At 37.6% G+C, this 24,456-nt stretch overlaps 1 protein-coding gene across 1 annotated transcript; it reads right to left on the reverse strand.

The window, feature by feature from the left end:
* Nucleotides 1–1,860: 1,860 nt before the first annotated feature.
* On the reverse strand, nt 1,861–22,284 carry mxd4 (MAX dimerization protein 4). The gene is made up of 6 exons (XM_026204440.1): nt 22,049–22,284; nt 21,511–21,610; nt 19,558–19,587; nt 9,916–10,030; nt 7,264–7,423; nt 1,861–6,173 (listed from the first exon to the last, which is right to left on the reverse strand). The coding sequence occupies exons 1-6, from the start codon at nt 22,110–22,112 to the stop codon at nt 6,016–6,018; spliced, it is 627 nt and encodes a 208-aa protein (XP_026060225.1). The 5' UTR covers nt 22,113–22,284; the 3' UTR covers nt 1,861–6,015.
* Between the last annotated feature and the right edge of the window lie 2,172 nt (nt 22,285–24,456).

The raw sequence follows: 24,456 nt of genomic DNA on the forward strand, positions 1-24,456 counted from the left end.
GAAAAAAAGTGTACAAGCAATAGGGATAACCGCACCCTGGAGAGGATTGTGAAACAAAACCCATTCAAAAATGTGGGGGAGATTCACAAAGATTGGACCGCAACTGGAGTCAGTGCTTCAAGAACCACTACGCATAGATGAATGCAAGACATAGGTTTCAGCTGTAGCATTCCTTGTGTCAAGCCATTCTTGAACAACAGACAGCGTCAGAAGCGTATAAAGACAAAAAGGACTGGACTGCTGTTGAGTGGTCCAAAGTTATGTTCTCTGATGAAAGTAAATGTTTCATTTCCTTTGGAAATCAGGGTCCCAGAGTCTGGAGGAAGAGAGGAGAGGCACACAATCCACGCTGCTTGAGGTCCAGTGTAAAGTTTCCACAGTCATTGATGGTTTGGGGTGCCATGTCATCTGTTGGTGTTGGTCCACTGTGTTTTCTGAGGTCCTAGGTCAACGCATCCATATGCCAGGAAGTTTTGGAGCACTTCATGTTTCCTGCTGCTGACCAACTTTATAGAAATGCAGATTTCATTTTCCAACAGGTCTTGGCACTTGCACACAATGCCAAAGCTACAAGTACCTGGTTTAAGGACCAGGGTGTCCCTGTTCTTAATTGGCCATCAAACTCACCTGACCTTAACCCTATAGAAAATCTATGGGGTATTGGGAAGAAGATTATATGATATGCCAGAACCAAGAATGCAGAAGAGCTGAAGGCCACTATTAGAGCAACCTGGATTCTCATAACACCTGAGCAGTGCCACAGACTGATCGACTCCATGCCATGCCGCATTGCTGCAGTAATTCAGGCAAAAGGAGCCCCAACTAAGTACTGAGTGCTGTACATGCGCATATCATTTTCATGTTCATACTTTTCAATTGGACAAGATTTCTAAAAATATTTTCTGAGATACTGAATTTGGGATTTTCCTTAGTTGTCAGTTATAATCATCAAAATTAAAAGAAATAAACATTTGAAATATATCAGTCTGTGTGTAATGAATGAATACTATATATAAGTTTCACTTTTTGAATGGAATTAGTGAAATAAATCAACTTTTTTATTATATTCTAATTATGTGACCATATGTATAGCTGCCCACTGCTCCGAGTGTGTGTGCACTTGGGTGGGTTAAATGCAGAGCACCAGTTCCGAGTATGGGCTACCATACTTTGCCAATGTCACGACTTTCACTATTTTTCAAATTTACAGTCCGAATAAATAAATATGTTTATGGATTTTAATGTGAGAGGACAACAGGGGATGGACTTTTTCGCTGGAAGAAATATTAATGGGATTATGGAAATGCCTTGATAGATTTGTTTCTCACAAACACAAGATTTTCAGTTCACAAGACATTATGGATGCAGTTATTCTGATCAAGCCAAACTCGTATACATTTTGGATGGCCTGAGAGTGAGCACATTTTCATTTTGGGGTGAACTCTTCTTAAGTAAAAGGTGGAAAGACGTATTCCACTCCTCTATGCCAATTTTTTTAAACTAAGTGTAGTTCAAAAAATACCCCAGACCCAAACACACTGAAAAAAATTATAATACAAATAAATTGGTGTAGGGATACCTCAAAGTAGTAAATTTCACAAACACTTACAAAGAACCAGCAAGTAGCATATTGAATTAATGTTCAATTTTGAAGTATATTTTAAGTAGTACTACAGATTAAAATAGTATTTTCTTGTAAAATTACCTTATACAGTTTAAAAAAAATATTGTTTTTCCCCCACATATTATGGAGATTGGTACTGGGCTAGAAAAACAAAGATCTACACTATAAACATATATTTCTTTTTTTTTTTTTTTTTTTTACAAAGATTGTTACAAATAATGACTCTGGAGAGCCAGTATGTATAAAACATTTTAATTATTTATATTACAATACAAGAATACATAATACCTATGGGCTCAAACATAGCCAGCACCAGGTAAATATGTGTATGTACACAGACACACACACAAAGAAAAAAGAAATAACACCTTTACAATATTATACAACATATAATATTACTTGTTTTCTAAAAGGAAATCTGTTCACAGGTCTCTGGCACAGAACCCTCCCTTTCGCAGTCTCCTCTTTTGCGCAATGGTTTTCCTCATGCTAAAACGCAAGCATTCGGTGAGCTATGCCACACACGCTGACCTGTCAACAAACTGCTCCATGAACACAAAACAAACAAAAGCAGGGGAGAAGAAAAGTGAGCAGAAAATAAGGGTCACAAATCTATAGTTATATAAAGATAAATCTGATATTACACCTGATGCCTCACAAAATTGGGAGGGGTTAGAAAAATAAAAGTCTATATCTAAAACAGTCTATACGGCAGGAATCTTTTTATTTTACTCTTTTAGTGCTTTTATGTGAATAACAAAGGTAAAAAGGATTTTTTTTATAGATATATATTTTTCTTGGTCACTCTGATCTTTTTTAGTAGCCTTCACTGCCTGTCTTTATCCGATCTAGCTTTCCAGCTGCACTGACTTTAAGTATTCTCAATCGTACATGCTCTGCAGAAAAACACAAAGTATCACTTGTTTCTTCCTGGTCTGTTTTTTTTCTTCCTCTCCTCAGAGTAATGGAACACATGTTTAAAATACTTGGACACCTGTTACTTTCCACATAATTATATCTGTGCCTGTCTGCTGACATATCCTCATTTTAGTGTTTTAAAAAGTAAAAAAAAAAAAAAAAAAAAAAAGCCTGCAGCCACTGAACAGCCCTGTCTCTGTCACAAAGTATTTCTTAGATAATGCCAATGAAAGCTACAATCTCTTAAGAGATATTATAAAATCTCATGCCTAATTCTCTGAACTTTCAATCAAAGCACGTTAATGGGAGGTTCTGTGCAAGAGTTTTTTTGATCAACATACAGAAACACACTCAAAAAGAATAGTTTTGCTACAACAGTCAGGCATATCCATGACATAAATGTAAACTTTTCCTAAAAATGTAGCTTTAAAATGACATAAAACAAAATTATATTATAAAAAAAAAAAAAAAAAAAACTTTTCTCCCTCCTCTGGAAGCCTGTTTCTGCCACGAAATAAAAATAAAATAAAAATATATTGTAATTCCGAGTTTATTTCTCATTGTAATATGTTTTAATATATATTATAAAGTAATATATAAACCTACACAAAGAAATTTCAAAATCAAAAGACATAAACTCACAATAATAAGAAAAAACATCCAAATTGTGATATAAAAATATGTGTGTTTGGTTAATTTTTTAATTTTATTTTATGGCTAGTGAAAAACTCAGAATTCAGTTTACACTGACAATTGAGTTATGAGTTCTGAGTTAATATCTACAGAGAAACTTAAAATTACCTTTTTATTTTGTTCTTTTTTGTATTGTTTTCAATTTGTTTAATTATTATTATTTATTATTCCATGGTAGAAAATGGGCTTCCATACTCCTTTCAGTGTTTGCAGAGAGTGGAGAGATTAAACTCAATGTGTTGGTCACAATATGCACCATAATATTGAAACAGTGCTGCTATCTAATGCACCCAACCCCTTACAAACTAACTGAATCATATTGCTGTCTCTTTTCTCTTATGGGCAGAGGATCAAATACTTTGATCGCCTTGAGCACACTTTAACACTAAACAGAAACTAGCTTTGGGAGAGTGTGGGAAGGACTCGAGCTGCCATTAATTAATGATTCCAATGCTCTTCTCCTAAGGTCTTCCACTTCATTGTTTGAAATACGAAACACATCATAGGCATAAGGACTATAACATAAATGAAAACATAAAAATATGAAAAGAGCCTCAAGGGCAGAGTTGATAAGGTAACACTTTTCAATGGGGTGAGACAAGCTGCCACGAGAAGATGACCAGTGTCACAGTGGATGATGTTGCATGGCAGAATGGAAAGCACGTTTTCGAGGAATTAAAGAAATGAAAGAGGCGACTAACCCAAATTTCTCATCAAAAGAACAAGGAAGAGTCTATTCTGAGGATGGAAGCTGCGGGGGGCTGGCAGGTTGTGGTTTTGAGCAGGGTTGGAGGGATGTATGAAAGAGATTAGGAAAAGAACTGATTCGACAAGTCAAGGCACAGCATGACAGTTAGGGACAAATGCCAAACTAAATTAGCCTGGCCTCATTTTCATATCCTCCTCTATTTGTCTTTTAATCAATAACTATTTAGGAAAATATTGTACAAAAGCTACTACAGAAAATATAATATCACTTTCAGTGACCATTATTTATTTTTCTTTTTTTGGCTTCTTTTTTTAAAATATTAATTCGTTTTTTGTCTTTTTTTGTTTCCTTTTGTTATTTATTTTGGTCTAACCTGCTTTGAAGACTGGGACTGTCTGTGAAGAAATGGAATTCCCAGCACGAAGAACTTCGTTTCATATACTGAATATTGCACACTGCACTGCATATATACTGCTGAAGAAGGCTTCGGAAATTATTGCAAGTACGTTACGGGGAAAGACAATGAACTAACAATGAACTAGCATCAGTATAATTTTCTGACAGTACCAACACCTCAACAACAAAGAGCCCCCCCCCCCCCTTCACACAGTATGGTCATACAGTTTTGATTTGTCAGTTTGACTGCTGTTAAACACACACACACACACACACAATCTAAACATAACAGGTGAAAATAATCATCTTCTCAAGTCTCTCATGCTTTGTCCAGAATCAGTTCACTGCATAAGAAAGCCATAGCTTTCCAAGTTTACTGCTACATGATTTACTACTGAAAGTTTTACATAAAGACTACTACACTGATGCACTTGCAAGGCACCAATTCTTTGCTATGAATCAACCATTAGATATTAATATTCTCTTTTCTTTTACACAAAAGTAGCCAATTAATGAATCGTCATGGTCAATTTAACTGCGTTGGGTGAAGTGCCCTGAAGTTTTGTCCTTTTGCTCCCTTTCCATTAGTCTATTAGTGTGTCTGATGCTATGATTTTCACTTTTAAGAAAGAACTCTGTTTAAACCCATAAATCAAAATGAACTGACACACAAGCAAGCTCTATTCAAAAACCCAGTGACCTGCCTGCCTAGATAGCATTTTGGGTATTATAGACTTGCGCTTCAATTTTGGAACAGCAATTTACAGCTGCATTTACATGAATGCAGAGATCCGATCTTTTGATCATATCTGATTTTTTTGTCCCATCTATTTATATTAATTCAAGACAAAACTTTAAGAAAGAGATGTGTTACATGTATCTGTGCAGTATCTTTACGTCATGAATCTATGAGTTTAGGTACTTCAAAATCAGCAAGGTTACAAATAAAATATTGCGTTCAGTAGATAACCTATTCTATTTATAAAATTCACCGAGCAGGTTTCTATGCTCCTGAATGTTGCTGTGTGTGTGGACTTTTCTAACTATTATAAAGGTTCCTTATCTAGTGATTTGATTGTGTGTTTCGCCCTCATCCATTATGAATATATAGGTTTAGACATAGATCAGATTTATACAATATATATCTGATTTAAAAACTACATTTGGAAGTGGTTCAGAATGGATGCAGATTTTTGTGTTCATACATATGCGACAATATCTGATCTATGTGGGAGTAAAAAAAAAAAAAAACGGATTTTGTGCAAGTGTAAACGAAGCCAAAAAGTACACAGGAAAACCATGCTGCCTTGTGACATATACACATCAGCAAGCCTTTGTAGAGTTTTTTTTTCCTTTTCAGTTAGGATACTGCGTTGAAGTAGACGACAGACAACTAGGCAGTTACTAGGTTTTGGAACAGAGCCACAATTTCTCATACATACACAGCAGAAGAGACAAGTTAAAACTGCATTACCACACCACATGTTCTTACTAAAACCACATATTGCTTGTCTGTGTGTATTTGTGGGGTTAGGGAGGGTTTGATATAAAGCGTTGAAAGGGCTTAGAGGGAAGAAAGTTTTCTGGGGAGTGGAAATCAGCCAGGTGCTTCCTGCCAGCTGGGAGTGGCTGATGGGTATGTTGGAGGTGACACACTGCTGCGGTCTGACACGGCCTAGCAGATGTGAGCCTGTAATCTGTGGGAATGTGAATGGTGGCCTCCATCGCTGGAGCTGCTCTGCAGGCTGTAGTGGTCCTCACCATCGCTAACACTGTCCAGGCTATCCCCCTCACCTGGTGTGAACTCCATGCCCTCTATGTCAACGTCCACTTCTGTATACACACAGAAATAAAAACTCATTAATAGTGATTTTTACACCTTAACCAATGACCTCAAGAATGAAGGAATATTCCATGTTGTTACACCTAATTTCAATGGATGGAAACTCTGAGATATTGTCAGTTACCACCGACTGATTTTAGTTGTTTAATAAATGAGTAGGCGATACAAGTGGTGTGGTTATGCTTATGTAGATTTTTTATCCAGTGCTGCCCCACTTACTTTCTGGTTTTTCATTGTACATGTATATACTGTGAGACCGCTTACTGTTTGTTTGTACATATTGAGGGGTGAGGAGCTGAATTATCAGTGGTAATCAAAAGCATATTCATATATACAGGCTGTTCATACTGCAGCTGAATGCAGTACAATTCTGATTCTTTTGCTCACTTGCTTAATTTGCCAAGCTCAACTTTAATCATAATAATAAATATAAATATAAATATAAATATAAATATATATATATATATATATATATATATATATATATATATATATATATATATATATATATATATATATATATATATATATATATATATATATATATATATATATATATATATTATTTCCTGTTGCACTGAATGGAACAAAGTTAATGTGCAAATATTTGTCCTTCATTGCAAAGCAGTAATCAAAGCAAAAGGTGGCTACTTTAGAGAACCTACAATATGACATATTTTCAATTGTTTCACACTTTTTTGTTATGTATATAATTCCATACATAATTCCACATGTGTTAATTCATAGTTTTGATGCCTTCAGTGTGAATATACAATTTTCATAGTCATGAAAATAAAGAAAACTCAAACTTTTGGTCTGTAATGTGTATATATATATATATATATATATATATATATATATATATATATATATATATATATATATATACACACACACACACACACACACACACACACACACACACACACACACACCTAAGCAATCAAGCGATTGGTCAACTATCATGACCAAGTCTATGTAGTACATGGTTTATACAGTATGTATGTATAATTGCTGAAAGTATAAGGTTTTATTGGATGTAAGTGAATATCAGCATATAAGATTTGAGCTGTGCTGTACCTTGCTCCGAGTCAGTGGAGATGGTGGAGCCCATGCTGTCAGTGCGGATGCGCTCTAAACCCTGTACAGAGAGCTGCTCCAGGCGCCGTTTGAGGTAGCGATGTTCTCTCTGCAGTTGCTCCTTCGTGTTTAGAGCCTTCCTGTCCTGTTCCTCCAGCTTCTGCAGAGCATATGTTTCCACTGATCAAACCACAGAGCACAGAGACACCACACTACACTATCATCTATCATTGCCTAGAGCATGCACAGTGCAAGAAATCCACAATTTTGTGAGCTAAAAGGGGAAACAATCACATTAACAGAAAGACAGATCTATGCTGCATGACAGGAAATCAGGCAGGTTAAGCTGAAATACTGTGTATCAAACAGGAAAGAAACAAAAGGGTCAGCAGACACATGGTACTTGGTTTTCTTTGTTTTGTCTCTTTCACACACTTTTCACTCTTTGTTTTGTCTCTTTCACACACTTTTCACTCCACTAAGGTTTACACCCTTTTTCATTAGAAAGAGATTAATCAGTCTGCGACATTAAGGTGTCCATGATAAATAAAATCAAAATAAAATCATCTTTTTTCTTTTCTTTCTTTTTTTTTTTTAATTCCCTTTAAAGGAAAGTTTCAGTTTAATGAGTTTCTAGATGTGGTGTAACCAAGTAAAATTTAACTTAGAGTATTTCAAGTCATTTTTATTTTTTATTTATTTAATTATTTTACAAATATCATTACTTTTTGGGAAGTCACACCACATAGCATTTTACAACCTAAACTTAGCTTCCTTTGTCTTAAAAAGGTGAAATTGTCTTATACTGTAAGAGAGATTTTGACCTTAACACAAATTCATGAGGGTCTGCAGGGAACCTTTCCATGGTATCTAGGGCTGGACCAGAATATTCGATTATTCGAATACTTGTTCGGTGGCCTGGCATTCGATTTTCAATTTTGAGATTCGAATATTCTTTTCTTTTTCTTTTTTCGAACACCTGGCATCCCCTGTGAAACGGTTCTCATTCGCGCTTGAATATGAATCGCCCATCAGTGAAAGTCATGAACGTCTTGATTAATTTCATCTGGAAGAGAAGACACAATGCAGAAAACCTCAGCTGTGTGGGAGGACTTTAAATTGACTGAGGACAAAACAAAGGCAGTGTGCCCAATATGTGATTTGAAACTGGCCTACCACAACAGCAAATTAAGTTTGAAAAATCACCTGAGTTCTGTAAGTAGTACACCTATAGTACATTGCTGGTTTAAAAAGCTGCTTTTATCCACCATGTCAATCAGTAATTTTACACATGATTAAAATGTGCACTTAATTTGCTTAGAAAATACTTGCGAATACGGCAGTCATAAAAAAATGTACTGTAACAGAGCCTAATAATAATTTGCCTATATTAAAAGTATTGCTCTTAACAGATCTGTGTGTTTTGTATGACTAGTGCAGTGTCCGTTCTCGAAGCATAAGCCCTGCCCGCGTGAGTCGCGCCGCTTCCGGCTCACGCTGTTCTGTAGTTTATTAATTCTGAATGTGTCACATGTCCATATTGCACCACAATGCAACACTGCACTCCCTTGGGTCCACAGCAACTCACCCACCACACGTGAAGTCGATTGGATGAACGGTTCTCAACATTATAATAATGCAAACAGACAGACATACACAAAGAGATCCCAGCCTTTATTACACTGTGTCAACACCGGACGCCAGATGCGACAGTTGTCGTGTTGTGCTGCAGCTACAAAACGACTGTTGAAAATCATTTGAAATTTCTGTTAGTATGTCATAGATAAAATGCAGAAGCAGTAATTTGGCGTGCCACACCATGCCGCATACAGTGTAGAAAAAATAATAGGTTCTAATGTATTTCGGCGCGGCGTGGCATCTGGTGTAGACACGGTGTTGAGAAAAAAATATGTTCAGCCCCCTCCCTCCAAAGCTTCAAATATTTGATGTTGATTACTGCCGAAGCTTCAAAGCAAAAAAAAAATATTTGGACCAGCCCTAATGGTATAATTTTCTGTTCTACTGTTTTGCTTTTTTCCCTTCATGCTTACGCATGTAGGATGGACCATAGATATATATAGATTCCCCATTCGACCACTCCAGGCAGATAGCACATAGACGTTGAGCCATTCTGAGCCGTTGACCATTACAATGTGTTATGTATTGGCCCATAAAAACAGTTGCTAATGAGGCATTTACGTATACATATCTATGGGATGGACCACATCATTACGTTGGTTCCAATACATAACTTAAATTTGGGAGATGAGTTGTTTTTAAATAATAATAAGCAGTGAAACAGTTTCTTTTCCAGAATTTCTATTTCTTTTAATATTTTTTTCCCTTGATGATATCAGGATAGTTGTATCACCCTAAACGTTTTCTTCATAGTACCACACAAAGTTATCAATGTGAATCTTAATTCAGCAATTGCAAAAACATGATTCAGTGGTTTTAAGCTGGAGTAATTTACCATCTCAGTCATGTCGATAACTTTGGGTCAACGGAGTTGCAACATGGAGAGTGACATAAACTTCCTGTAGACAGTTACTGATTAACTTCCCTTCTGACTGTAACTGCTTTAAGCTGCTCTAACCTCTTTACTGTTGTGCAAACAGAGATACTGTCAGAAAGATGCTGATTTGTTTGTACCTTGATGTGCATTTTGGCGCGTTTGAGCAGACTCAGTGTGGTGTGACGGGTGCTTTCAGGACCCAAAGGCACAAGCTGTTTCAACTGCTCCAGGTACAATCGCAGTTTGGCACGTCTGCAATAAATAAAGAACAGGTTGGAGTGAAGTATTACCCTGGGATAAATTTAGAACTTAAGAACTGATTCAGGATGCTGCTGTGGGTTGCTAACAAAAAGGCTGCTGGTTCGAAGCCATGCAGGCATGACTGAGGAACCAGATTAATGAGATGTGTGAGCAGCTTAATGTAAGAGGACTGGTCCTGTGATTCATTTAAAAATCAAATTCACCAAAACTCTACAAAAAAAGACTCCACAAATAATAAGGATATGTCACGAAATACTTTATTTTGACAGGGGCATAGAAAACAGAATTGAGGGGGACAAAATCTTTCAGTATAAAGGACCTTTCACACCAAACCAAAACTGAAACAAACCATTGGTCTATCAATACCATGTGCAACATTAATCTTTTGTATATTTTGTAATTAATGCTACCAGATAGATGCAAAGCAAATTCATGGCTTGTCAAAACAAGTGGATTTACAAACCATGAGAAATGTTAGTGCAGTTCTACTCTATCAGTAATCTTACTTACTAACTGCAGCTCAACATAGTGGCTGTAGTAAAGGAAGTTCCGTGTTTCATCTATAATATATTTATTTTTGATTGGTTTATGCTAAAGAAGAAAATAAATTATATTAGCCATCAGTGGTTCAACTGTAACATCATGAAGCGATGAGAATACTTTTTGTATAATAACTTTCTTCAACAATTCATCTCGTCTGTTTCTCTCCACATCACTGAAGCGCCATTTTGGAGATTATGATCTGAACGCAGGCAGAGTACACACTTCTGCATCAGCGTTGACAGATGGACTATTCTTTAACGTCTTTCATATTTTCCTGGACTTTGACATGTTTAACTTACTTGCCAGTCTATGGGACAGTAAACGGCCTCCTGGTTTCATCCCAAATATTTTAAATGGTGTTCCGAAGATGAACAAAGCTTTTACGTGTTAGGAACAACATGGGGATAAGTGATTAATGACAAAAAATATATATATATTTTGGGGTGGAGTATCCCTTTAAAGTAGATAAACATATCTGTAGATCGAGTTACCAAGGCGGTTGCAGAACAAACTGACTTTCCAGAAATAGACTCTGCCAGAGTCCATCAGAATGAGGCGACTCAGGCAGACTGGGGAAGTGACCCTTTTTGGAGAAAGAGACCATTGACTGTAGTGTGTTCAGCTGGTGTGGGAAAAGCCAGCCCTTTTACACCTCTCAAAAGCGAGAAAAATGTTCATACTGCATATGACTGACTCTCGTGTAAATATCCAGACACAACACACAAAAACATCTTCATCTGCAACAAATCCTTACTTGCTTACAAAAGTGAAATGGAAGTGGATGGAAATTGATTTTTTTGAGCTATTCCTAACCTGTGAAGCCTCAAGAATGACTACAATGGCCTTGACACATGCACACCTAACAAAGTTACACTTATTTGTTTTTACTGTGCCTCCTCTTCATTGTCAAAGCGATCTTAAAGAGCATTGCACTGGAAACAAAAATAAATCAAGTCCACAACTATGTAACTAAAAAGTATAATGTAAAAAAAAATATTACATATATTTAAAATAAAGGCAATATTATTTTCCCAACTTTTGTTTGCCAAATTTCTTGAAATACTTTGATGGAAGTAGGAAGATGGAGGTTATTAAGCTTTGGGTTAAAATTGATGAACTTGTCAAGTTAACTTGTTTTGATACTTTTTGTGGTTCATCTCAATCGGTTTTATTCAATCAACTGGTACCACATAAGCTGCTACAACCAACAGATTGGGTCCAGTATTACTTGCAACCATACTGTTGTACTGACCAAAATAACATTTTAACAGCGTTTAAAGAAAGCCTGGAGACTAAATCATAATACAGTGTACCTTACTAACACAGAGGCTATTTAACAAAGGCCAGGCATCACAACATCATAACTCGGTGAATGATTAACATGAGCTAAAATAACAGGACAGTGTGCTCGAGGTTCTCTTTCTGATCCTTCACTGCTTTTTACAGCAATAGTGCACGTGTATAATTTCAATCAATAATGTATCAAGTACTTTTTGAAATAGCCCATAAGGCTTCAACTCCTAAAAATCTGATCTCACCAAAAGTGCAGTGATCTGATTTCTGGGTCAAACAGTCAAGTCAATTTTATTTTTATGGCAGTTTTCATAATACATAATGTTCCAAAGTATCTTTGCAGAACATGGGGCCTTAAAACCCCACTGAAACCACATAATTTGACAATGGCAAGGAAAAATTCCCTAAGATGGTAGGTAGGATAAGAAAAACTTTTGAAGAAACTTTACTCAGTTTGGGGTCAGTCAAAACAATAACAAATTAATGCACTTGACTTAAACTTGAGTTTTACATGGGTGAAAATTCACAAAGGAATTCCTGTTCAATTGTACAAAGTTCTACCTGCTGATCTGTGAGAACAGGAATGGTGGGTAGCCTGTGAAGGACAGGCACAGCATGAATTCCACTATAAACACATACAGTAATGTTGCAGGTTCAAACACATCCTCAGTGAACTGGATTGCTGTGTTAACAGATTTTTGCTGACCATACCAGCAGAGATTCCAGCAGAGAACAGTTTAATTTCTCAAACCATGTCTGAAATCATTCTGCTGGAATAAATCCTGGTGTTTTTTGCATAGAGGAATGTGTCCTGTGTTAATGCCCACCAAGAAATGTGTCTTGAGCTTCAAACAATCCACTAACTAATTATCAAAATAGACAGTTTTGCACATCCATGTGTGGACTTACATCTTAATGCCTTTTTTGATACGGTCTCAGTGCACATTACAATTAAACGAGTCTTCCACTGACAAGTTGCTGCTAAACTAGCAAAAGACTTGCTTTCAAATACTGAACATTTAAAAACCATGCTATACCAAGCTATTGCACATCATTCTCAAGCTCCTGATGAGTCAGAGTTAAGCAACTCAAGAAAAGGATGAGGCAGAAAAAAGGAAAGAGCAGACATGAAGTAAAAGTGTGGAGGGTGTCTTCAGACTCCCTCTTTGAGTAACACACTGGGCAGGAAATGGGCATGTTCTTCAGTTATGACGCCAGCACCACATCATCATCATCAGTTTCCCAAGGCAAAACTAATCCTAAAATACGCCCTGAAACCCACATACAAAAAACTGGATTTTTTTAAATCCAAAAATCAAACACTCATTAAAACTATAGTATCTTTTAGGTGTTACCTCTCTACCCGTCAAGCAATGATGCTTGCTTAAGCAAACACCACTATTAAAACTATAAAATAGAAAATAATGTATCCAACTCCACTGGCACCTGCCAAAACACTCTTGAACTCACATATAACTTGATTGATGTCTAGATATGTACAGGTAAGCTTACACATGATTTCTGAAATAAACATAACTGTGACTTGGAAACTTTAAAAACATTTTCCTGCCTCCATTTCTTTGCTAATATTGACATATGTCTTGGGCTTGTGGGCAGCACTCTGCAACAACACTTTTGAGTATCTCAAGATGTCCTTTTTTTTTTATATACATTGCACACAGAGAGCAAAGAGTGGAATACAATGCTGCAATGATAATATGATCATTGAAGCTGTCAAAACCACATCTTACTGTGGGTATCAAGATGCCTTTTTTTGTCTCACTCGACAAGGAAAATGCCGCTGGAGGCTGGCTCCAAAAGGGAGACTCCCTAAGCTAAAAGGCCCAACTTTACAGCAGAAAAAAACATATTTACAGCCTGATACAAAAAAATAATTTTAGTCTATATAGCTAATTTTGCCCCAACTGTGAGGGGAGTTTTTTTTTTTTGAACTCATCCATTTAAATTATATTAAAGTGGTCATATAATGCTACATGCACTTTTACAAGTTTGAACTGAAATGTGTGTTGGCAGTGTGTGTTCACAACCACCTTATAATGATAAAAATCCAAGTCCAAGTGTTTTTTTTTTTTTTTTTGTAATCTCGTAAAACATTTTCCCCTTTCTCTTTTTTTTATGATTTATTTATATACTTTAAACAATTACAAAAAAAACTAAAAATATTAATAATAATAATAATAAAAAAAAAAACATTTACAGAAACGTGAAGATGAAAATACACAAAACATTACAGAAAGATGCACTGAGAATTATTTTCCCCTCAAAACAAATAAAATAAAATAAATTAATTAAGAGTACAGTACAATCACATACAGTAATAGTAAACATAGCAGTGTTTCACCTTTTTCAAATCGTGCCGTCTGACCATGAGACGTCACACAGTTGGAGGCCCCTCCCACGATTGTTCGATTGAGAGCAGCGTTACCTCAGACCTGCCCTGAGTGAGCCGTCATCAGTCTGAGATGCAGACAACCATGACTCCTAAATGATTAAGGTGTTTTGTTGTTGGATGTAGTAATGAACATAGCAGTAGTCATTTACTCCGGACATCGGAGCGAGAAATGCGCCCTTGATCTACTTAAATGCGTTTATGTTCACGCGAATCATTCATGATACAGCCTTCAGCAGTGAGTGTAATGTATTTAAATGAATCATTGCATATTTCCTTTCCTAATAATGTGCAAATCAGCAAGTTTCACTATGAATGTGTCTAAAGTAAACATTCTCTCAGAGAGCAGATCAGAAGAGAGGGGCTGGGTCAGCAGAGTGCATTGGCATTAAAGGAGAATTCCAAAAAGCAGCGTGTTCTGAAAATCGCCTGGGTAATAAATGTGTTTTTACACTACCACTGAGAAATTTTAAACAAACTGTGTTACAGACTTTTCATTAAGACCCTAAAGAATCATATCAACTTGTGAAAAATGGGCATTATATGACCCCTTTAAGCCTTAAAGTTCTGCATAATTAAAGGCTCAGCCACTTGACAGTTGGATTGCTGCTGCTGTCACAGCCGTCGAGCAAGGTGGGCGTGGTTTCAGCAACCAGTTTCCGCCTTTTTTGCCCATTTTCAATTATCCAGGAGTGATGCTCTGTGATGCACTCCAAAGATAGCAATGGCCATCTCCGCCCACTTTTGGCTTCAAGAATGCTCTTCAAAACCAATGGGTGACATCACGGACACTACGTCCATGTTTTTATACAGTCTATGATTAAAACAAAAAAACTGCAGTTAACAAAACAATCCCCATGAAACTTGATAAAGCTTGACAAATTTTGCCAAAAATGGGCACAAACTGAAGAAGCAAGATCACTTTGTGATTCACCAAATGACAGCAGTGACTACAGCCAAAAATGATTGTACCATGTATTTGCTTTAGTGGAAAGTATTGCAGATTAAATTGCATGGAATATTGCATACTTGACATAAAATGGCAAAAGCATCAGAAAGAAAACAAACAAACAGACATGTTTTCCAAAAACACAGTGGATATGACTAGAGATCATGTTTGCATGGAACAGGCCCTAAATGACCTAATAAATTACTAAGAATTCTAGATGGTACTTAATTTGCTGATTTGTGATGTTGAAAGGAGTGTGAGTCTGATATAGACAGTATCATCTATACATCATTAATATATAGAGATCAGTGATCGGTAAGGCTGTAGTGAATTATATTGCAAATTATTTTAATTTCACATGCTGTATTTCAATCATTTTAAAGGGGTCATATGATGCATTTAAAAAATTTTCTTCCTCTTTGGAGTGTTACAAGCTCCTGATGCATAAAGAAGATCTGTAAAGTTGCAAAGACTAAAGTCTCAAATCCAAAGAGATATTATTTATAAAAAGTTAAGAGTCAACCACGCCTTACCTAAAACGGCTCGTTCCAACACATCCCCACATGTCTACGTCACGATGTGGGAAGATTTGTATAACACCACCCAAAAGTTCACGCAAAGAAAGAAGGCTGTTGCTGGGAGAGTAGCCTACAATGCTGGTGACTGTTTCTATAAAGTGGGGCAGTTTCAACTTTGCATGGACAGTCTGGTGCTTCTAACTCACAGTCTGTAAGTACATTTTCATATTTAAAGAATTTGCCACTGATGTAGGCTGTGTAGAGTAGCGCTTGTTGTTTGTCGTTTCTCTGATCATAAATGCAGACATGGTTTTATGTTTGGTGACCAGCTGGTGACCTGGCAGCTCAGCGGTGGTACAGCAACCGTGACGAAGGGACGTTATGTCTCCGTTCCCTCCTTCAGGGAAATGAGGATTACTATACGTAACCAAGACATTCCCTTTCATACTCTCGATGTCACGCCCCTATTAGGTGTAGGCTGGGGCTCGGAACAAGTAGTTCCACTCACCATTGTCAAAGCACTACCTCAATGGGTGAGACTTGATAACACTGGGTAAAAAGTACCCGTTCCGCTTGGAACAGGGATGCTGCGGAGGCCCCATCCTTCCCGAAGGAGTTTTCGGGAGCAAATACACATATAGAATCAGTTTTGGTCAGGGGTAGGCAAGTTCGGTCCTAGAGAGCCACATTCCTGTACAGTTCAGCTTCAACCCTGAAAAAAAAAAAAACTCACCTGCCTGTACCTTAGTAATCCTGAATGGATTGATGAGCTTGTTCAGGTGTGTTTGATTAGGGTTGAAGCTGAACTCTGCAGGTCTGAGGCTCCCTCGGACCAAACTTGCCTACCCCTGGTTTAAGTTGTATATGGAGAAATTTGAGGTGATTAAAACCCTCTTGGGAAGGTAGAAGCCTGCCGGGGAAACACGGGCTCTAAGGCTATACACATACGAGTACCGCTTAGGTCTCAATATGGAACCCAGCCTTCCATGGTTCTCACGGATTCATCATGAAGGCACCGGATGTTCCGCAACATCCAGCTGCCTAGGGTGATGGAGGATCTCAACAGGGACAGTATGGACACTCTGACACAGTTAAAGCAAGCCGACACTAACCGGCTCTACACGAAGGTTATAAAATCTAGCCTGAGTGTTAGGGGTCACCCAGCCTGAAACTCTACTAATATCTGTCAGTGAGGCGCCACGAGCCAGCGCCCAGGAGGATGAAACACTTCTAGTTGAGTGAGCTTGCAACCTAAATGGGCAGGGCACACCCTGTGCCTGATAAGCCAGGGTTATGGCATCCACAATCCAGTGAGCCATCCTCTGCTTAGAGACGGCATTCCCCTTCTGCCAGTCTCCGTAACAGACAAAGAGCTGGTCTGAGTTCCTGAAACTTTGTGTCCGGTCTACGTAGCATCTCAATGATCGGACAGGACAGAGCAAAGCCAGGGCTGGGTCTGCCACTACCAGGGGCAGCGCTTGCAGGTTCACCACCTGGTCTTTGAAGGGTGTAGTGGGAACCTTGGGCACGTAGCCGGGCCGGGGCCTCAGGATTACCTGGGAGTCAGCCGGCCCAAACTCTAGGCACGAATCGTCGACCAAAAATGCATACAGGTCCCCTATCCTCTTGATGGGAGACAGCCGTGTGGGATTCTCAGCGCCACAAGCAAGACTTGCTCCTCGTCCTCCCAGACTTTGCACAGTGTCTGTGCAAAAAGGCTCACTGGGGGAAACGGATAATTGCAGTGAGAGGTCTCTGGAGAAGCAAACAGGTCTACCCGAGTGGCTCCGAACCATTTCCAAATCAGCTGGACCATCAGGGGATGGAGTCGCCATTCTCCTGGGAGCATTGCTCAAGACAGCTCGTCAGCTGTACAGTTGAGCAGGCCCAGAATGTGAACAGCATGACGTGACCTCAGAACCTTCTGACTCCAAATTAGGAGATGGCGGCAAGTTGCGACATGCGACGGGAGCGCAGACCCCCTTGTCTGGTTGATGTATGCCATGGTCACTGTGTTGTCCATTTGGACTAGCACGTGCCTGCCTCGTAAGTGACCTTTGAGACGGTTCAGGGCAAGGCACACTGCTAACAACTATAGGCAATTTATGAGCCAATGCAGCTACAGGCCCGTCTAATACCCCTGAGACTGCATGCCCGTTGTACATGGCACCCCAGCCGGTGGTGGAGGCATCCGTGCAAACCACAGCATACCTAAAGATCTGTTCTAGGGGCACCCCTGCCCGGAAGAACGTAATATCTGACCACATGGTGAGGGTTTGGCGACAGGCCGGTGTAACTTGGCCCCGATGTGTGCCGCGCTTCTACGCCCATCTCGGGACTCGGCCATGAAGCAAGTACTGGAGCGGTATCATGTGTAACAGGCTGAGTGGTGTAAGTGCTGCCACAGCCACCATATGCCTCGGGAGCTTCTGAAAGAGTTTCAGTGGGACCGCTGTCCTGCCCTTGAATATATTCAAGCAAACTAGCATCACACAAACCTCAAACCACCTGCGCTACTGCCATACTTGGTTCTCGTCTGTTGGCCGCCAGATCGTGGCAACGGGACTCCGCCCCCCTGAAGGTAACAGAGCCTTGTTCGCAGCTCCGAGATGATCATCTTCCAGCAGTGGGAACATGACTCATCCACGAAGGCTACCTCAGTGCGCTCGATGCCCAGACACGTGAGGCAGCATTCGTGACCATCACCCGTTGCCAGGTAACGACCGCACCCGGAAACGCACGGGTGAAATAGCATCCTTATAAGGAATATTGATCGTCTTTACCAAGACGCACCCGTGAAGTTCTTTTAGAGAAAAGTGATCTTTAGGAAATGCTCTTTTAGGGCTGAGGCACACAGGGGAATTGACCGCTTGCAACACGACAGGGGGTAGTGCAGCCTTAAGCTTCCGAGAGCGTGCTGAACTCGTAGTTCACAGCAGACACAATTGAGCAGAATGATACTAACACTCGGTTCCGAAGCGAAAAGCTGGTATGCATTGCACCTGCTGCCTTATTATACTAGCTGGATGCAATAATTGCATACCAATGTGTATTGGCTCATTTTGTTTAACCATATAAAAAAAAAAATCAAACTCAATTATCTAAGTCATAGCTTGGATTTAAATATATTTTAAAATCAATTTATTATAAAACCGGGTTGTGGATCACTAAATTGTTTTTCATTTTTATGATAGTCTATAATTATTTGAAATAGGGTGAAATTTCAGACAGCCTTTTTGAGCACATGAAGGGCAATGCAGGAAAAGCAGGATGTATATGTTATTGTAAACTCTAAATACAGATAACTCCAAAATGAAATATTGTCAAGCACATTGGTTAGCAGTAGACAGGCTGTCAGTTCATAAAGTGATCAGTTGTTTCTTCACAAAAGCATTAAAGCATCCACTCTCGTGTACATTAAAAAAAAAGCCAACCTAGGTGTCCAATAATTGAAATTGAAATTTGTGCTCAGAAATATCATGTAAATACGACAAGATTATAGCCCAACATATAGATTCATGGTGATAATACTCTCAAGCCTTTTGAGCCAGCATATTAAGAGCAAAAAAATCATATTGAATGCAGTGGGCTTACCAGCATTGTCTCAGATACACTTGTAAAGTGACACAAATATATTTTATACACATATGCTGCCAAATTGGTTATTGAGTTGATTATCACCCACATTTGGCGAATGTTAATTTCAATCCTGCTCATTTTTGACACAATTGAAATCATCACTACAAAACACTGGCTTTTAAGAAATAAGCACAACCATTATAATCAATAATTAGCTTGTTCTTACCTGTGTTTTTCCAGCTCATTGTGTGATGACCTGAACAAGAAATAAACAGAAGCATGCATGAGTTTGGTTAATAAAAATAAGAAGAACACTGACTATGTACTTGTTGATCTACTGTAAGACAAATAAATTAAGAATCTTTCAAATTAAAATAAAAAATGTTCCCATTAATGTACTTTGAATAAAAAAGGTTCCTAGTATCATAAAAAGCAGGACACTGTAATAAAATGTTTTGTAGTAAAAAAAAAGAAAAAATTAAATCACATAAAGGCAGCCTATTAATTCAACACAAGACATTACCATATATATATATATATATATATATATATATATATATATATATATATATATATATATATGGATAAGTCTTGTGTTGAATTAATGGTGATGTTCTACATATTATAATGTGGTCCAAAAACTTTGAAAAGCTGCATTTGTTTGTTAACACCACATATGCACTCTTGTTTGCCATTTATTTAATATGCTAATCATTTTGAATGAACAAAAATGCCCCCGTTGTCGAGCACAAATATTCAACATCTTTGAAATCCAAAAAAGGAGCAATGTCAAATGTAATTTATTTTTACTTGGAATGAATGCACAAATAAATGAATGTATAAACTGAATGCATTTGGTGCTCTCTGGTCCCTTCACACACTACATGCCATTTTGCTTTGAATTCTACATTAAACACAAAACAAAATGATTCTGCATGCCCTTACTGTGTCCAGTTGACTGATATCACTGTAAGTAAAGCACAGCATGCACTCAATGACGCAGAGGAAATTCAGCATGCTACATCGCATTGCTATTTTAGTCCACGGTATGAATTCTGGGGTGTATGATGGGACAATTACATTTTCTCCAAATAAACAAAATTTAGGGGTTGTAATGCATGCGAGATAAAAACTAAATATTTGTCAAAGCTGCAGTGTGCAGTTTCTGCACCACTAATGTCATCATATGGGAATGCAATAAGTAATGCTATCACATTTCCCTTATTATTCATCCGTAAGCACACATAATGAAATTGCTACACATTATAGGTAAACAAAAAATTGCAGCATAATTTATGGTGTTGGAAAAAAAGCTTTAACACTATTGAAAGTCCACAATGTCAGCAGATGTTTTTTTTTTGTTTGTTTGTTTTTTGTTCAATTTGGGAAACAATTCCAAAAAAAGTATTCCCAAGTAAATTTTTGGTCAAAGGTAAAAGAAAAACATTGCAAATTTCCTGAAAAGCCCTAGTTCCATAGATTTCCTTTTTTTCAGTGATTTCTATGCATTTGTGGGGGAAGGGCAGCACACTAGGCTCCTGCTGTTTTGCTTTGACATTGCAAGGAAAGGGGGCTAAAATGCAGCAAAACAGATCCAGGGGTCAAAGCTCTTCTAGCAGCTGACTTGGGTCTATTCACACCACACCCAACACCGAGAGTTTAACCACACCTAAAGTACACTACTTAAAGCATACAGTCTATGACATGTACATGTGTCCCATTAATGCTCAACAATAAGTTATAATGTAAAGAATAGAAACTATAAACAAAACATTAATTCAATATTTACTGTCTGCATGCAAGAATGCAATTTTCATGCATGCAAACAAGTGATATAACTTTAAATGTCTAACCAGTTTTATATGTTAAGGAAATCAGCATATTTGCTGATGAGTAGTTTCCAAATACTTTGTGCATATGTGACAAATACTACAAATGCACTGACGTTGCCAGTTCACTTTAAACAACAAAAAGTTATTGGTTTATTAAACGTGTAGTTTACGAGAAAAATATTGATTTGAAGGGAGATGACAGCAGCAGAAGAAAGTTAACGTTGTACGCGTGGCAATGTGTATATACACAGCCAAGCCCAACAACAAAAATGGCGATTACATGTAGAATAAACATCGTTTGAATGTATTCATTTATTGATATAGCAATGACATTGTACTATATTTACCTATTGTTGTGAGGTTTTCTTGAAATAGGAGAGGATTTCGTTTTCTTTCTGGAAAAGTCACTATCGTACGGCAAAACAGATGCGTAACCGTGTTCAGCTTCTAGTGAGAAAGTAAACAAAACCAGCATTAAATACAGACGTGCGTGATTCAGTGAACAAAAACAAGAATCTTAGAAAGTTGGTATGTTTTAACATCAAGCCGTTTAACATTTAACAAATTATGCTTCTATCGACTTACTGTAAAGCAAACACCCCTCCCCCAGGTTAGATTTGACGGAAAACGAATCAACATTTTAACAGAGGCTTGGACGAATGTCATTCACGTATGTAATCTCATTTTGATTAACGTTACTGCATATTATATACTTTATAACACACAGTAACGAGATGTCATCGTCATTTGGGACTTGAATTAAACTACACTTGATCCGCTGGCAGGTTTATAAGTGATATTGGACCAGCAGGACAACTTAAGTTAACGTTATATATTACAATTCAAATACTATTTTTAGTTGACCACACAAACATCATTATATACCTCTGTCTCTTCTTTCCAAATACTCTGCTGCCTCAAGAAGAAGAAGAAGAGAATTAAGTTCCATTCCGGTGTATTAACAGAAATAAAATATAACACAAAAAACGTGTTGTACACTGTTTAACAAATGGTGGAAAACAAAGGGAGAAAACAAAACAAAACAAACAAAAAAGTGACGACGCTCGATGTGGACAGTTCAATTCTGAGTCGTAGAGACTCTCGACAAAAATTAATGCAGACTGCACGTAAACTAAAATCTGAGATCGATTGATGGCTTTGTCATCCAATCAGACAGTAGAAAAGTATGAAAGGCGGAACTTAAAAACATTTGTATCCAATCAGAGACTTCAAAGAGACGTTCACAGGAAAGATGTTGACACATTGCGAAATGTCATATGATTGGTTAGTCAGTGATAGTAACAAGGTTGAAGCCATGCCCTAGCAACAGTACGGGTGACTCAACCCCCTAATCTCTCATTGGTCTGACGTACACTTTACAAGCTGCTGATTGGACAGACGGAAATGTCGGGCGTGTTTTCTTAGTGAACTGCTGGAGCTGTGCGTGCTGGCAGCGACAAAGTTGTCTCTGAAAGACCTCGTAGAAGGGAAATGTTTTTGAGAGGCAGGATTCTGATCGTTTACCGAGCTAGAATCACATTAAAATACTAATACTAATGCTAAACTCACTTATTCACGTTTAAATAATAAGATGTTAATTAATTCATAATTAACATTAAATAAAACCATTCAAGTTTGCTGATACTCCAATGATGTGTATGGTGCGGTCGACTGTGAAATGGTCATCCAGCTTAAATCAAGACTTTTAAATACGTTTTTCTGATATTGTAAGTAAGAAAAATATTAATATTTTGTGTTTATAGTGTTTAAATATATAAATATATTATAATAATATTTACATTTACAATTATTAATTTAGCAGAAGCTTTTATCCAAAGCGACTTACCAATGAGGACAGGAAGCAATCAAAAACAACAAAAAGAGAAATTATATATAAATGCGATAACAAGTCTCAGTTAGCTTAACACAGTACACGTAGCAAGGGCTTTTACATAATTTTAAGCCGATTCCTGAAAATGGCTAAGGACTCAGTTGCTCGGATGGAGTTGGGCTGGTCATTCACCAGGAGGAAACATTTAATTTAAAAGTCTGTGAAAGTGACTGTGCTTCTTTGAGATGGCACAATCAAGTGACGTTCACTTGCAGAACGCAAGTGAACGTCATAAGTCTGAAGTAATACATTTAGGTAAATGGGTGCAGGGCCAGTGGTAGTTTTGTAGGCAAACATCATTTTTAGCAATGTGGTCTGAGAAAGTCAGCTGATCATCCATCATAACTCCAAGGCTTCTGGCTGTTTTTGAAGGAGTTATGGTTGATGTGCCTAACTTGTTGGTGAAATTGTGATGAAACGATGGGTTTGCTGGAATTACAAGCAGTTCTGTCTTGGCAAGGTTGAGTTGATGGTCCTTCATCCAGCAGGAAATGTCTATATTTATAATAAAAATACATATTTATAAATTACAATGAATGTTTTTTGTTGTTTGTTTGATTTTTATTTATTTATTTATTTTAGTTTTTTTGCAATGATAGATTGAAATGTAACGGCTAGAATGCAATTCCATGACAGCTAGAAATATTATAAAAAATACTTTCTGCATAATGCTGGCTATCACAAGTTGTTATTTGTTGTTTTGTCCTTGCAAGAACTTGGTGTTAACAGTTCAGCAGAAATTGCAAGACATGTTCAAAGACAAATGTTTAAGTTTGCAAGTCACAACAAATGTATTTTGTCCATTTTCCATTTCTAAATGTTGTTAACATAAGTCATCAGATCTATCTATCTATCTATCTATCTATCTATCTATCTATCTATCTATCTATCTAGATCATCTTTTGTGATTCTCATTATGGCTTAATCGGCCTATTGCTTTTAACATTATATTCCTTTAGGGAAGAGAAGTATACCTACAGTATAAAGGTATAGCTGAGGTATTATCATTATCACAGAGCAGGGGAAAGGGATAGTAAACACATTGTTTTCTAGACAGGGAGCTGAGAGAGGGGAAAGAAGCCAGAAAGAAACAACAAGAAGAATGAGACCGAAAGCAGAAATTGCTGACCTCCACTCACTATAGCCAAAAAAACAAAAAAACACAGCTGTTTCTAATTGGTAACTCGGCACCGACTGCTGACCTACATTCTGCTTGAGATTCTGAACTCAGCAAAGGAGAGAGAGAGAGGGGAAATGAAACAACACAGAGGTGAAGAAAGATGAAGACTGATTTGTGGAGGAGCTGAATAGAAGGTGACTGGAAAATCTAAAATAGAAGAATTATTGGTCTGATGTTTTAATGAAAAAATAGACAGCTTTATGTGAAGAAAGCAAACAAATT

The sequence above is a fragment of the Carassius auratus genome, chromosome 26 (assembly GCF_003368295.1).
Source record: "Carassius auratus strain Wakin chromosome 26, ASM336829v1, whole genome shotgun sequence".
Taxonomy (NCBI): domain Eukaryota; kingdom Metazoa; phylum Chordata; class Actinopteri; order Cypriniformes; family Cyprinidae; genus Carassius; species Carassius auratus.

Bases quoted from the DNA above. Each gene is read 5' to 3' on its own strand.
- mxd4 (XM_026204440.1), bottom strand. From the start codon at position 22,112: ATGGAACTTAATTCTCTTCTTCTTCTTCTTGAGGCAGCAGAGTATTTG. The intron at 21,611-22,048 runs GTATATAATGAT...CTTTCTCACTAG, and splicing joins TTTGGAAAGAAGAGACAGAG to AAGCTGAACACGGTTACGCA. The intron at 19,588-21,510 runs GTAAATATAGTA...TTTCTTGTTCAG, and splicing joins AGAAAACCTCACAACAATAG to GTCATCACACAATGAGCTGG.